General features: G+C 42.6%; 1 protein-coding gene across 3 annotated transcripts in view; it reads left to right on the forward strand.

The window, feature by feature from the left end:
• Positions 1-10,545: 10,545 nt before the first annotated feature.
• The window catches only part of CPED1 (cadherin like and PC-esterase domain containing 1), a 154,360-nt gene continuing 149,138 nt past the window's right edge, over positions 10,546-15,767 (forward strand). For 2 of the 3 annotated variants that reach the window (XM_088165705.1, XM_014877707.2), the window contains exons 1-2: positions 10,546-10,703; positions 11,176-11,645. In XM_088165705.1, the coding sequence (XP_088021831.1) occupies positions 11,394-11,645 (252 nt within the window). In that variant the 5' untranslated portion in view covers positions 10,546-10,703; positions 11,176-11,393. The remainder of the gene's footprint in view (positions 10,704-11,175; positions 11,646-15,767) is intronic. The other variant, XM_088165706.1, reaches the window with a different exon arrangement.

The following is a 15,767-nucleotide window of genomic DNA, read 5'->3' on the forward strand; positions in this document are numbered from 1 at the left end:
ACTTCCCAGCAAATCCATGGAAATACAGCACTCTGGGTATTGGGTGTTTGGAATCCTCCAGTTCCGCTCTCAAATTCCGATGGAATAACAGCCTTCCAGGCATGGGTGTATTGGAATGTTTTACTTTTCTTCCAAAAATACCCAGAAGAATATGACGTTCTGGGCAATGAGAAGTGACAATTTGCCTGTTCCCTTCCCACTCGTCTTTCAAAGGTGCGATTCCTAACAGAAGAACTAGCAGAAGCACAAACTGGATGACCAGATGGGACAATGTAGAATACGTCTCTGTCCTGGCACATTGTCGTGTGCGGTATGTCCCTCCACGTCTTCGGTCCTTGCAAATCTCTATGTACTGCGAGCGCTGCTACTTGCAGCTGAGAAGGACCGTGGAGGTAGCAGCGAATTCGCAGAGCACTGAGCACGTAGTCAAGGAGCGAGAAGTGCCCCTGCAACGCGGTGCTGAGAGCAGTTTCCTCGCATCAGGGGCGAGCTCTGGACACAAGACCTTCTCGTCCTGGCAACCGATCTTTGTGAAGGGCGTAGTAGAAAAGCTTTCGTTTTCCATTCGAACTGCGAGAGAGGCAGACTGTTGCACGGAGCTCTGAGAACAAAGGTGCACGCCCTAGGCGGGCTTGGGCAGAAGCAGCATTCTCGAGCTCTTGGCTGCCGACACACTGCTGGCTGTGTGGTGCCCCTTCGGCGGCTTCTGGCCGCCGGGGAGTGAAAGTGGCGCCAGGCGTGGGCGAGGGCGGTGAACGAAGCGGCACAAGTCCCGTGCTTGTGTGCACCACGTTGCAGGCTACTAGGAGAGGAAGATGGTTGACTCTCGCTTGCCTTCCCAAGTGCCCTTAGCAGTCGGAAGGAGCAAGCTGAAGCACTGCTGCTTGTGCTGCTCCTTGGTTCCCTTGCAGCCCTCTGTGGAAACATTGGAGGTCACTTCTAGGCGCCAAGTTGCACACAGCACCATGGTAAATGCTGCGCAGAAGGGAAATCCAGAGTGCAGCGAGGAGCTGGACGTGGCTTACGTGCAGTAAGTAGAAGGTGAACCTAGGCACTGCCTCTTCAATCTGGCTCCCTCTGCTCTGGTAGCAACTTTTGCAAGTCGGCAGAGGGAGCTGCGAGTATGTAGAATGGAGGGCAGTGAGACGCCGTGTGTTATGCGCCCTTTCAGAGCTGCTGCCAGGGGGCTACTTTAAGAACGCCTTCTTCTTCCTCCCGTCCTTCTCGCTTCGCTCTAGCTGCATGGAGTACAGCACAGCGAAGGTGTGAGGAAGGGCACTGCCCCAGCTTTTGCCCTGGCCTGCCTGTCCCGGGCCTTTAGCTGCACACCAGAACAATGGCATTTCTTACTTGCAAGGTAAAAAAGGCCTTAGTGTAGCCTCAGGAACGGCAAGTGCCTAGGCATTAAGTTGAGAGACCATGTATGAGGGAGTCTTTAGAGGTTTCCTCCCCCATGGTGCAGGTGTATTCTCATTCTCGTGTTGAACTGAAAAGTCCGGGCATGGCAAGTCTGGCCTGTCTTGTGCAGACACGAACACAAATGTGGGGCTATGATCCTCTGTGTTTGGAGCTCTGCTTCCGGGTGTGTGGGCTGCCATGAGCCCACAGCAGCCGCCGAGGACAGTGTGGATTGTTGATGAGGCTGGGCTGGCCCCCCACCCCCCCGCTGGTCTGACAGCGGCAGGAGTGGCGTCAGAGTGGCATCACCTGAGGGCCCCATGGGGGGCGGGGAGAGAGCCGGGAGTGACTCCGAGCGACACCGGAAGCGATATCCGTAGGGCCCGGAAGGCCAGCGTTGCCATCGAGTTTGGCCGGTAGGAGGCGTCTAAGGTGCTTTGAAAGGTGGAGCTTCTTTGCTCTAGGACAGTCTGGGAGAGCTGAGGGTGTCCAATCTGGAGAACAGAAGGCTCCAGGGAGACCTTCGAGCCTCTTGCAGTGCCTGCTGGGGCTCCAAGAGAGCTGGGGAGGGACTTTGGAAAAGGGTCTGGACTCGCAGGACAAGGGGGAATGGCTTCAAACTGCCAGAGGGCTGGGGTAGATGGGATATTGGAAAGGAATTCTTCCTTGTGTGGGTGCTGAGGCCTGGCACATGTTGCTCAAAGAGGCTGTGTGGGAGCCCCATGGCAGGAAGTGTCCAGGGCCAGGCTGGAGCGGACATGGAGCAACCTGGACTAGTGGAAAAGTGTCCCTGCCCATGTCAGGATATGGGAAGAAGATAATCTGTCTCTAAGGTCGCTTCCAGTCCAAACCATTCTGGGATTCTAGGATTCATGGAAGGCCGTTTTCCAAGTGAAGTGTTGTATCTCTTGGCTCCCAGCTTGTAGTTGCCAGTTCTTCTGGAAGCAGGCGTGGCGAAGGAGCTGTGATGAGCCATGGGTTCTCAATAGGACAAGTGTGATATATTTGCAGAGAGGAAGGCTGCAGACAGATCTTCAAGGTAAAACAAGCAAAGGATTGAATAAAAGCCAAAGGTTGGTTGTGTTAGTCAGTTTGCTGGCTGTTGAAATGGCCCCAGGTAATTTTCAACATTTCTAATTTGGATTTGTTTGAGTAAAAAATGAATGTGTTACCTCCAGCGTAGGCTCTCCAATGCATCTCCATGTGCTCCCATCTCTTTGTTGTATATCAGGTTCTATTAACTAAAGACAGAATCATAACACAGTAGTAAAACATTTAGAGGTGTAGTTAGCCAGCTTCAGGAGTTTTCAACTCTGCTGTTGACTTTTCTGGTAACTGTAGGCAAGGCAACACAATCCAGTTACTCCACTTTTCTTCTCTGAGGAAAAGATGATTTTTTTTTTCTCATTTTGAAAATAGCCTTGAATGAAGAGAGTTATGCATGTGGCATGTAGGATTCATTATTTTACCTTTCTCTTCTGCTGTCTTTCGTGTACTAGTCTTTTTAAAATTTTTTTGTCGCTGTTCTCCATTCAGTAGGTTTGAAAGAATTCTAATTGTTGAGATGATGGTTCTTTGAAGGCTCACTTAGCCCACCTTTTGGGTGAAGGAAAGAAGAAGACAAGGTCCTATAGGAAGAGTAAAAAGCATACTTTCAAGAGACATTCAGAGATGTCTGCTGATGCCATGCAATTACCGTGTAATCAGCAGAAATGTGTTGGAAAAACACCCATCAGTGACTTCACAAGAAAGCCACACTCAAGACAGGTAAAGAACAGAAGCATAAAACCCCAAAGGTATGAAATGGACAGATTTTCATTGGGAATGAGCAACTCCTGAATTCTTGGTTCTAGAACTAGGGGCTTGTAATAAATAGACTGTCTCCTTGCCAAACGTAAATTTGGTGTCATGAACTGCTCACTGCCCGTTGAAGTGCAGGGCTAGTAGACTAATATTTGCCATGGCAGGCATATTGTATGGCTTTCCTGTTAAAAAGAAATTGGTTTTGCTCATAGCAATCTAGATATGTACCCAGTCTGACACCTATTTTTTAGGCTATATTTCCAAGTAAATGGCTTCCATGATGATGCAGTAAGTTTATGTCATGAACAGGAATGAAGTGATTGCATGCATCCTTTTTTACCCTAAGCCAGCTGCTGAATAATGAGACAGAGACTCTCACTGACACCAAGGAGTGCCCGTGCTTTTGGGAAAAGCACTGGGCAGATAAAGCCTATTTCCACATTTCTTGCTAGCGTCTCCTTCAAAGTTCATGGGTTTGTTCATCTTTTAGAGCTGTTCCAGATGCCTTTGTAGTTTACATGTACTAAATGTAGCAGGTATTGCTTTCATGCCGTCCTAATAGATTTGAAGTTGGGATCTACTCAGGCTTCAATGTCTCAGAAGAAGCAACGTCGATTCTTTGAGTTCTATTCTTGAACGTGAGAATGATACTTATGTAGTTAATGAATTAATTAAATCGAATTCACTTGAATGGAAAAATTGTCTTGTTCATGTAGATTTTAACTTGGGAAATTGATATTTGAGTTCTACTTTTCATTGTTGTTGCTTTTCTGTATTCTTTGATTGCACAGATAGCAGATGTACTAACCAAGTATTGTGTGAAACTGGAGGAAATGTCCTTCCTCTTGGCAGCTGATGTTCACAAGCTCATTAACGCTAAGGCCATGGTAAATGTTTTACCTGGGGCAAGATAGCAGTCTGAATATTCCTAGAATGTCTTTCTTTCCCCAGATGAAATTCATTTTTTCTGCCTATCAATCACTGAAATATAGAAGAAATTTCTACTTGGCAGGGTATTGGTTATCATTTGTGTTCTTTTCTCCCCTCATTTTCTGTAGAAGAGACAATTTTTTGTTTGTTTTTGCATGTTGCCTAAAACACCCACATATCCTCTGAACTCAGTGGAGGCCATGATGTGGTTTAACTTTTATGCTTGCATGGATATTTACTGTACTGGGATGAACAAAAATGTAATGACCAAAATGTCTGAAATTATTGGCACCTGGAAAAATTGGTTCAAAACTGCAGAGCTTGTTTGTCAAGCCTGCTGGTGGCAGGTACCCCATCTGCATCAGCACAGACTAAATCATCCAGGGGACAGCACAAACAGCTGGAGGTACCTGAGAGCATTACACCCTTGTGTAATGGACACAATAGAGGTGGCAAAATTTGTTTGTAGGAGACTTTCATTTGTTTCCTTGCTGCAAAGGAGCATCAGAGGATCGCTGAACCTAGAAGACACTAGGAAAGTCATCTGGGCAGACTGGGCAGTCTCAACAAAGCAACCACTGTTAAAGAAAGAGAGAATGTTCCTAATCATATAAGCAGTGAAAAGGAAGAAAAGCAGCCGAAGATAAGGAGACAGAATCAAACACGGTTTAGGGGGTGAACTGGCAGATCAGTGTTTATGGAATGAGGAGTCTAATTGTATTTTTCTATTTCATGTTCTTAAAGTGAGTTTATTTGAAACTGACACTGCTTCTGAGAGGCAACTGTATAAAAAACAGTGAATGAGGCTGAGTGTCATGAATTCTTGGGTGACCTTGGCTTTCTTCATATTTGGGTTGAATTGGGTCCACTTATGGTGTAGAACAGGAGAAAAAAATAAGCACGCCACTAGTCTTGGCCACCTACATAATAAGGCCAGGCTAAAGTGAGAAGGGAACATGGCAATGAAATACATAGCTTACAGAAGAAGAGGAAAGATCTTGCAGCAGGACCTGGAGAACCATGACATTTCAATTCTACATTTGGAGTTTATTGAAACAATTAACTTTAAAAACAAACAAACAAAATGCAGAATGTTAAACTTTACAATTAAAAACATTTGTAAATGCTTCTCTTTCCTATTCAAAATGCCCTTACCGAAGGATCCGTTTCTTCAAATTTGTTGCTCTTGTTCAAACAACTCCATGGCTGGCTTGCAAGCATCATACATTCCCACATAAATAACAGACATAACTGTAGACAGGGAGAAGCAAATAATTTGCTGATTGATTTCATCCTAGTGACATTAAAATTGGCCTTTTAAGCAGGAACCAGTATATTAATAAGACATTGGTCTTCAAATGCTTTCCTGTATCCTCATGTCAAGCAACTTGCCTGTATTATTAACATACATAAATAGACAGATGCCTCTGTTTCACTGTAACTCTTCTGCAAAAACACAGTAGTGAAGAACATAGCTGAGATACAGAGATGCCTCTGAACAAATAACTCAATTGGCCCAGATTCTACCTAAACTTTAGGGAAGCTGGTAGGTTTGGTAATCTGATGAGCTGAGTATCGAGCTTTGCCACCGCCTAAAAGGTCCTGTTCCTTTCCTCTGTTTGCATCCTCTTTCAATAATGTTCTCCCGCTGCTTAACCTGTACCAGCACAAGGGCCCACTGGACCTCTCCAACTGTCAATTCAATTCCCTCACAGCAGAAGACACCCCAGCTCTGTACTTTCTCATGGAAGATCTAATGAACAGCACTACCAGGTAGGAAGAGAGGAAGGGAAAGATCAGGAGCAGAGGTAAGGAAAGTGCTGGATTCTGCACCTGGGCCAACCCTGGATGTATGTACAGACTAGGGAATAAGAAGCTGGAAAGCAGTGCTGCAGAAAGGGACCTGGGGGTCCTGGTCACTGGCAGATTGAACATGAGCCAGCAGTGCCCTGGCAGCCAGGTCGGCCAACTCCGTCCTGAGGTGCATCACAGCCGGGCAAGGGAGGGGATTGTCCTGCTCTGCAGCAGCCTTATCTTTAATATTCTGGGCAGTTTTGGGTGCCACAATATGAAAAAGATATAAAGCTATGAGAGAGTGGTCAAAGAAGGGCTATGAAGAAGGTGAAGGGCCTTGAAGGGAAGCTGTATGAGGAGTGGCTGAGGTAATTTGGTTTTTTCAGCCTGGAGGAGACTGAGGGGAGACCTCACTGCAGTTACAGCTTCCTCCTGAGGGGAAGAGGAGGGGCAGACACTGATCTCTTCTCTGTGACCAGTGACAGGAAGGCCTGAAGTTCTGTCAGGGAGGTTTAGGCTGGATATTAGAAAAAGGTTCTTCACCCAGAGGATGTCTGGGCTGAAAGGCCCCCCAGGGTCACAGCATCAGCCTGCCAGAATTCTAGAAGCGTTTGGACAATGCTCTCAGGCACAAGGTGTGACTCCTGGGGATGGTGCTGTGCAGGTCCAGGAGTTGGATCCAGTGATCCTTACAGGTCCCTTCCAACACAGCATATTCTGTTATTCTGTGATTCTTTGCTTGCCTGCTTTCACTGTGAGCCGAAATCAGAAAGCTGAGTTTAAATGGGATTAAGACATGAATCTTTGTTGTCTGGAGGGGAGAAAAATCACAATATCACTAATGCTTACAGGATTATATGAATGGGACAGGGAGAGAGAATCTGGGCTTTTACTATGCTGGGATTTATTTTAACTTCAGTGGTATCAAATCTTCTAATGTGCAGAACAGTAATGTATTTTTCCTATCTTCATTTTGTTCCGTTCTTCCCTGTTCACTGCTTATAATGGGACCACACACAGGATTAAAGACACTACAGATCTAATTGCAGTCTGGATTGAATTTAAGGAAAAGTAAAAAATCGGGGGGGTGGGGGTTGCTGCTAAGCTGGTTTTCTCCAACACAGCTTAACAAGATGTTTTGTTTGAATATTTACAGTGCTATTGAGGCCTATTCTTCCTGAAGCTTTTAACTAAATTTTGAAGTTAGTGAGAATTTATGGCCCTGGGCACAATTTTTAGCATACTAGAATACAAAAAAGAAATTTAAGAGTTGAGCATAAACAATGAAAATTCCATGTAGGTTTGCTCTGTGAAGATGACAGATGATTACAAGCACTTGACTATCAGTTAATTTAGAAATTATCAGTTTGCACTTACTTTTCATGTGATCTCATCACGGAAATGGTTGCTAGGATGCTATGCTTTGAAATTTGAAACTCTCCCCAGAAAAAGAGCAATTGTGAAAAGGTTTTTTGGAATCTATTTTCTTTTTGGCAGCCTCTCAATAGTGAAATTATTGATGCTAAGTGGTTTTCTTATATCAAGGCTTCATCTTACAAGCACTTATACCTAGATTTAATTTATGCTCTATGTTAGATCTCTGAGTGAAGCTAAGCTTGCATAAGACATATGTATTCAGCTGACCTTAAACTCCTGTTAACTTTCTGTGCCTAATATTTTTTCCTTGCTTCTGGCAATTATGTTTCCAGGTTACTTTTTAGATCATGGAAATAATTTTTCAGTGGTCACTAGCTTTCACCACTGAACAAACATGGAGACTCATGTAAAATGGAAGCTGTGTGTGTCTGAGCCGAGTTGCTTAAAACCTCAGTGAGAGGATGAATAGTGAACATTACATGCCTGCATGGCACTTTGGCTAAGTCCTCTCAAATCCCAGTCCCTGGTAATTTTTAGCAAGTCTTGTGACTTTCCTCTCACCTTTTATGTGTGAGGGTATTTTAAAACTTTTAGTCTATTCCAGACGATGCAGATAGAACTGGGACTCTGTCTGCAAGCATTGGAGATCACTTGTGACAGTCATGGCTTGGTGCTTTTGGCAGAGGTGATCCCTGCACGACCTTGTGTTATGCTGAGCAGGACAGTAGTTGGCTGCTGTAGGGAGCAGCTAGGCAAGAAGACCTGAATGAGAGGGAGAAATAGGAAGACATAAACAGACTAGAGAGCCCTTAATCCATGCAATGGGAGCAGCCACTGGAAGGAACAGGTCAGAGAATCTCAAACAGGAAATCAATACTAAGCTTGTTTTGTATTTCAGAAAGAGGAGATTTATACCTTTCTGCTAGAAATTCTGAAATACGCACATATACCTATGAATACTTATCTGGATAGTCCTGACCTTAACAGTTATTTGAATATTATATACTGAAGAATCTTTCTTGTGAATTTGAGACCCAGGAGGCCTGACACTTTATTCACTTATATCCTTTTCCTAAATGACTAGTTAATGCCAGGGGAATTAGTCCCCATATGCAATAGTCCTGACTTAATTTATGAAGTGTCAGAATGGGGCCAGTAAGTCAGTAGACATGTAAGCCCAGAGATGTAGTGGAATCCTGATTCAAAAGAAAACAGCAATCATGTTCATTTCCCTCTAGCTGTGACCGAGAAAAGTATTTACATCCTAAGAAAAGGGAATTACATGCTATTGTCCTGAAAAGAAACCACAAATTATAGAGAAAAATCCAGCTCACTCCTCAGAACATCTGGGGAAAGCAGATGGATAGAAGGCTGATTCCCAGGAATATACAGGAGGCACACTGATCCACCTGGCCTCTGCTGATACCTCCTTCACCTGTGGCCCACTTGTCCTGGAGTCTTGGGACCCATGAATGGTTTTGGGGTTGCAGGAAGGATGAATTGACTCTGAGACATTGGGGAAAATCCGAGGATAAAGACTCCACTGCCATTCTTGAAAGGGGAACATGATGTCGGGCTGGAGGGGGAGCCCAAATACTTGCTGTGCTGAAGGTAACTGGGGAGCAGGGCAGTGGGGACAGAAGAGTGCTTTGTTCTAGTGTGGGATACACTCATACAAGGAGGTAGGAGCTCCACATTATGAAGCAACTATTAAGCCAAATCTTTATAAAATGGTTTTAATCAAGTCTTCTAGGAATAGCCCATGACTAAAGCTCTGACTAAAATACCCTCACTAGGACTCACTAGAAGAGAAGTTGACAACCATGCAAATGCCACCCACACAGCTGGTCATTGTGGACCCAGAAATCAGGGCATGCTAAAATCTGCAGGACAATACCTTATAACAATAAATCAAGTCTGCTCTTCTGTTGATGGTGTCACTGTGGCTCCCAGGTAGGCTGGCAGTAGTGTCTCTGCAATCCTCCATTGAGCATACCAGCTCCCTGAGTATCCCTCTCCATTGGATGGAAGAGACCTACCCCACAGACAGCTGCAAGGAGTACCCACTGTTTTCTATCCATGTTCTCTAGCCAGATTTGTTGGCTTGCTAGAGGTTTGTGGCACAGGCTGGTTGGAGCAGGGCCTGAGGATGTGAACTGGTATGCTGGGAAGGAGGGAGCACAAGCAGCATGTCTCTAGAGAGCAAAATGGGAGTTCCTCTGTGGCTTATAAGCATTTATCACAGCAGGACATAGGCAGTTGGAGTAGCCTCTTCTTGCTCAGGATAACCCAGGAGTCTAATTTAGGCAACTACAATCCCAGACATAAAACCAAAATGCAATGCATGTGACCACTGAGGTCCTGCATGAGTAATCAATCACTTTGATGGCATTTTTCTTTGTCTGCAAACTGATAGGTTTAGTTTGTGGGGGAAAAAAGAGAAAAGGAATTTTTAAGCTGAATAAAAATCAGCACTTCAAAAAATATATAGTCTACCCTTTCTTACTGTTTATAGGCCTCTAATTTGATAGTGCTGCTGCAGCTGCCAAACTGTCTAGATTGACTCAAAGTTACTGTAATAACATTCATTTCTTCTATATGAGGTAGTGTAGGAGAACTCTCTTTTCAAAAATCGTCAGCTAATGATGGAAGATAAAATAGATTACTTCTAAACAGGTATTTTTAGCTAAAAGAACTTGATTATATTAGAAGTTCTGGTCTATAAATATAACAGTTTGTGAACTGTTCTCATCTGTCTCGTCCCTGTCCTGTGTCAGTAGGGGGAAGTAGTAACTAAGACCTTCTGTGGCTTAGATACTAAGTGCTTTCATCAGAGTATTTTTGTCCACCCTCCTTTTTCTCCCTCTTTGACATCAGCAAGGTTTATTTATATTCTGCTATGAGGTATTTTATCTACTACTGAAAATTACTGACAACTGGTTTGTCAGTGACGCTTATGTCCAAATAAATCTGCTTAGTTTGCAACATTTTTTGTTAATCTGGATTAAAATACTGCAGATGCTTCTCCCTGAAAGATATTAATATTATTTCAATTAGGCTAGTCACTGTAACAGCAGTTTTCTAAAAATTGCAGTGATGGTGGCTTCGAGGCATGCAGTGTGAGCAAGGACACCTCTCGCTCCCCTTCCAGACCTCAGGCTGTGTCTCCAAACTCTCTGGCTGCTCCGAGCAGAGCCAGTTTAGCTCCACCCTCTGAGCAGTCCAGCCCTTATTTATATGAAGTCTGTGGTCCAACTGGCTTCAGATGGTGTGTGTTATGTGCGTGTGCCTGCCTCCTGAGTGTGAGACAAGCTGGGATCATGAGCCAGGGTTGTTCCAAGTGGTTTTAATCAGCAGCCCATTAGAGGAGAACGGAAAATTTCAAACAGGGTAAGAACCAAGTAAGTAAACGTAACTTTGAACTTGCAATCTGGACAAAACAAATGCAAATAAAAATCTTCATAGTCTGTCAGTTTTCAGATAAATTATCACTTTTAGAGAGAAAGCTGTGCGTTATAACAGGAAGGAGGAAATTTAAAAGGACTGGAATGAAGGAAACTGTAAAAACAAAGTGGGAATTGAGAATGCAAGAGAAAAAACAGCAAAGGATTGTTCACAAAGTTGGTACACTCTCTTACTTTTTTAAGCTGTGGACAGGACATGTTAAGCTTTAACCTCTTCCTTTCTTGTATACTATTGTCTGGCTCAGTAAGTAGTTCCTTTTGCAAAGGGGGTAAAGATTCTGCTCCTCACCTGTCTGCTGCCAGGTTTGTTTTCCTGAGAGCATGGAGTAGAAGAGCTCTTCACAGGTCCTTGCAGGAGGCCCCGTGGCATGCTGCTGTTTGCTGCTGCTCACTAGTTGTTTTTTCACAGGTTGTTCCAGTACCTCCATGGGAAGGCGTTCCCCAAACCTCTGCTCCTCTGGAACTCGTGACTTCTTGCCTGTTACCAGGAAAACACTCACTTTTTCCCATAGAAATGGGAAAATTCATGCTAGCTTTGAGTAAAATGTGCCTCTGAACTTCTTTTACCCTGGCAAGACGTGGCTACTTGGACTGCACCTGCAATGTGGCAAAGGGGAAAGTGAGGCCATGGTTTGTGGGCAAGTCCTCAGATGCCGCAGGCTTTGTCGCCCTCGTCCCTTCCTTCTGGCCTTAGTGGTGGCCCTCTGTCTGTTCTGCCAGACCCTGACTCCTCTCATGACCAGCAGCATCCTTTCAGCAGTTGTTAATGGGATTGCACCCAACAAACTGACTAAAACACAGCGAGGAAGATACAAGGAGGTCTACCCAAGCACCATTCACTGCTTCATCCCTGGCAGCATTTCAGAGACAGTGAAAAAGGTAAGTCAGCTGGAAGAGAGTGCTGAGCAATAATTAGCAAAGCAAGGGATAGAAAGTCTGGCAGGATCATCTGAGTCCAGCTAAAATTAGCCTAAGCTTGGAAGTCTGGGATCTGTATACAAACAAATGGGTGATCTAATGACAGCAGCATATGCACAAGCACATTCCCATTACCAGCTCCTCAGTGTGCTGTTATTAACACAGGAATCCTGAAATCTTCAACTGAAATATGGCATTGCCCTGTGATTCCAGCAAGATTTCCGTTTGCTGCACAGACCATGCTTTATTTTGGCTTTGGGAATTGGTTTAGAGGCTTTACAGTACAGGCACGTAAATCAGGAGCCAGTGGGGTTTCATGGAAGTGACAGAGGCTGTTAATTGGCACAGGGACAGCAGCTCCCCTGTATTACAGTTATCTGCTCGTCAGCTCTGAACTTTACTGGGATTCTGCTGAGAAGCTGAATTAAACTGCATTTGAGAAATAAAAGAATATTTTCAAATCACACTATATACTTTGGAATCTCTGTCTCACAAATTTTACTTTGTCCATAGGTTAATTGACTTCATGTTTATTTTGTATAGGGTTCCTAGGATGGGTGTTAAAACTTAACAAATGGAGACACAGTTATTTTTGTTGGAAAATGTAGTTTGTTAAATGGTTTCCAGATTGAGGTAGTTATTTTTACTCTGGAATCTGTGATCAGCACTAGTATAAATGTTTCAGGTTTCCTTCAGTCCTGTAGAGGAGCTGCTAACAGTGCAGCAGATACCACACCATGAAATTATCATTATCCTAACATTTAATGTCCAACTGTAGCAGAACTGTAAAAAATTTGTTACCTCACAAATTATGGACAGCAACCACATAAAGCAATTCAAATATGTATGTTAAAAAAAAACCAAAACAACCCAAACAAAAAAAGCCAGGCTGCTTCTTTGATTAGACGGAGTTCATAGTCTAAAAGGTCAGCAATATTGATTTTAGGAGAGCAGCTGTAAAGTGCATCTTCTGCAACAATCAAAAACAGATAAGGGGAATAACTGTGGCATAAACTCTTTAACCTTAACTCTTAAAATACTGGGTTTTTTTCTTATAGTGCATGCTGCATTTGTCATAGTTTTATATTTTAATGACCTTTTAGTACACTAGGTACCCAGATTCAGATCTGATCTGCAATATGATATAAATAATTACAGCTTAAAGGGAAATAGGCACAGCTGACACATGCGGGTTGCATTGTATTACATCTATAGAAACAGTCTATTCCTCTTTACTCATTGCTATTGTAATGGCAAAAAACACTTCATACCTTGGGCTACTTAATGTCTATAAGAACTGGTGAAGTAATGGCAAAGTTTTGCTGGTATGCTGTTTGGCTGAAAATATCTGTAGCATCTTTTGCAAATTGCCTGAGAAAAAATGCAGATTGACATTGAACTTTGTGTGCTGGCCAATAGAAACGAGAAGAAAGCTTTTGTTTTTACAACATGCTGTACTTACTGCACTCCAGCATACGTGTTTGGATGTGACTATCACATGCACATGCTGGGCCTGTAGTACAGATGTGTGTATATTAACCCTTATTGGTATGTTTTCTAGGGCTGTGCTACCTTAACACATTCCTTTTCAAGTTCTTAAGACCACCCATAGCTAGCTCCCTGTTTGTCTTGAATTTCTCCTCTAGAGCAAGATGAACAAAATATCTTACACATGTTGGGATGTTACTCTAAGTTGCTCTCTGTTTCCCAACTTTCTCTGCTGGTTGTGTGGGCTGAATAATAATCTCAGAGAACAGAAAAGACAAACATCACCAAAAATCTCTACCACTTTGCTTTGAAAGCATGTTCTTGAACTGTGTTTTCATCCACTGCTTATTCAGATAGCTGAACTGTTATCTAGCTTTATTTTATTGGGCACTCAGTAACATCTAAGACAGATGTCACTGTTGAAATTTTACACTTTTATTTTACAGTCACGTGCCCACTGACAGGAACTAATTTGAAAACAATTTTTCATTAAAGCTCTGGTTAAAATCTTCATGTATGAACCTGGAAAAATACTTCAAAATATAGTTATTCACATCTATAATTAACTAGTCATACATTTGTCCCTATTCAATTAAAAATCCAGCAAGAAAATTTAAATGCATTTAAAAAATCTATTATACAGTTAAACAGTGACTTAAAGCAAACACTGCATCATGTCTTATGAAATCAAAGTTCATTAATAAATTTTAAGGAAAATAAGACCCTGCTGGAGATATTATTTTTTAGGTAGCACATAGCGTTTATGGGTTTTGAGTGATAGCATGTCACACTGCATATTCGCTTATGGGTAGGGGCAGGTTTCGTTCTTGCCTTCTTCAGAAAAACAACCAGTATTGTGTTGAGCCTGTGGTGAGAATTTGTTTCTGATTGTTATTAGAGGGGCAAAATCCCTTTCCAAAATATAATAATTCATTTAGAGTATGCACAGCATTAAGTGCCTCAAAAAACTTCCACCAAACAAAAACAAAAACCCCTGGCATCTTTTATGGGCCATTTCTTGGCAGCAAAGGAAGGAAAACAGAAGTCAACATTTTCTAGTACAAAATTAAATGTTAATATCTGAAGCATGAAAAATAGAAGGCTTATTTCTGATTCTCCAGCATTAAAGGCAATAGAGAGTGATATCCCATCTAATAGCAAGCTGTCTGTAGCTTAGCAGACTCTTACCTCCCGAGTGATGAAATATTGGGAATACATATAGTAGGGAGAAGAGCTGGTGCTGTAGCATTGAAACTGGAATAAGTATCAACCCCCCCCAAAAAAAAATTGAAAAATCAACCCATACAAGCCCTGGCACATTATTGTGTACCAGCCAGCTGTAATAGTGTTACACTTACCTTCAGTAATTTCACTCTGCTTCTTGGCCAGTTTTGAGAAGAGCTAATTATCTGGTTAACCTATGCTTCCACTCTCAGAATTAATTCATCCAGAAACAATTTAGATGTCTCTGCACACATGTAATTTTGCCCAGGTAGATGGTGTACCTCTGCTGGGTAGAAGGAATATAGACTGTATTGCTTTTAGGAGGGCAGATACCTGGTGTAGAGTTGCTTTCCAGTCAGAGAAGACCCAAAACCACTTTTCCTATTTTTCTTAAAAGGCCTAGTTCCCAAATCATTAAGCTTTATGTCCAGGTTGAAATTGTGAGCCTGGTTCACCATACTAGCAGTAGGATTTTCTGTTTGGTCCTGGAAAGCAAAATTCTCTCTTTTCTTTATATCTTCCACAGCTGAAAAAAAAAGGAGGAGGAAATTATTAATCACCTTTTATAGTTACTACTCCTGTGATAGGCACTTTTTTGGCATACTAGCTTTCCAGCCATTATGAATGTATTTAGACAAAAAAAACAACAAACAAAAAATTTTCAATTTTAAATTGGGTTTTGAAGGAGATTATTTCATGGATACTCACAAGACTTTTGATTCACATGCCCTGGCCATTTAGGCCAGCTGAGAACAAGAAAGCAAAGAAGATACACAGCTGATTATATGAGAACTTGATGAATGGGTTAGGCTGGTATCCAAATAAATGAAATACAGGTGTGGTGAAAAAAAGCTGTCTTTGTCTTCTTTTCAAGGCCCTGAACCTGCCACTTAGCTTTTGTTAAAATATGTATTTCAAAGAGGAATTATATTGAAATGAGCGAACAGGAAGTATAAGAAAAGGCTTTTTATGGCTTCAGTCTGAACAGATAGGATAGGATAGGATAGGATAGGATAGGATAGGATAGGATAGGATAGGATAGGATAGGATAGGATAGGATAGGATAGGATAGGATAGGATAGGATAGGATAGGATAGGATAGGATAGGATAGGATAGGATAGGATAGGATAGGATAGGATAGGATAGGATAGGATAGGATAGGATAGGATAGGATAGGATAGGATAGGATAGGATAGGATAGGATAGAATTTCCTATGAGTGGACAGTATGAAAGATACTAGATAATGGCAGGCTGATGTGGCCAATCTGAAAGGTACTATGTAGAAAAAGAAGGGGAAAAAAAGAAAGAAAAGAAAAACATCATAGTTTAGTCTTAACCAACATCTAGAGAAATACCTGGTTGAATGTCT

The sequence above is a fragment of the Sturnus vulgaris genome, chromosome 5 (genome assembly GCF_052056855.1).
Source record: "Sturnus vulgaris isolate bStuVul1 chromosome 5, bStuVul1.hap1, whole genome shotgun sequence".
In the NCBI taxonomy this organism is placed as follows: Eukaryota; Metazoa; Chordata; class Aves; order Passeriformes; family Sturnidae; genus Sturnus; species Sturnus vulgaris.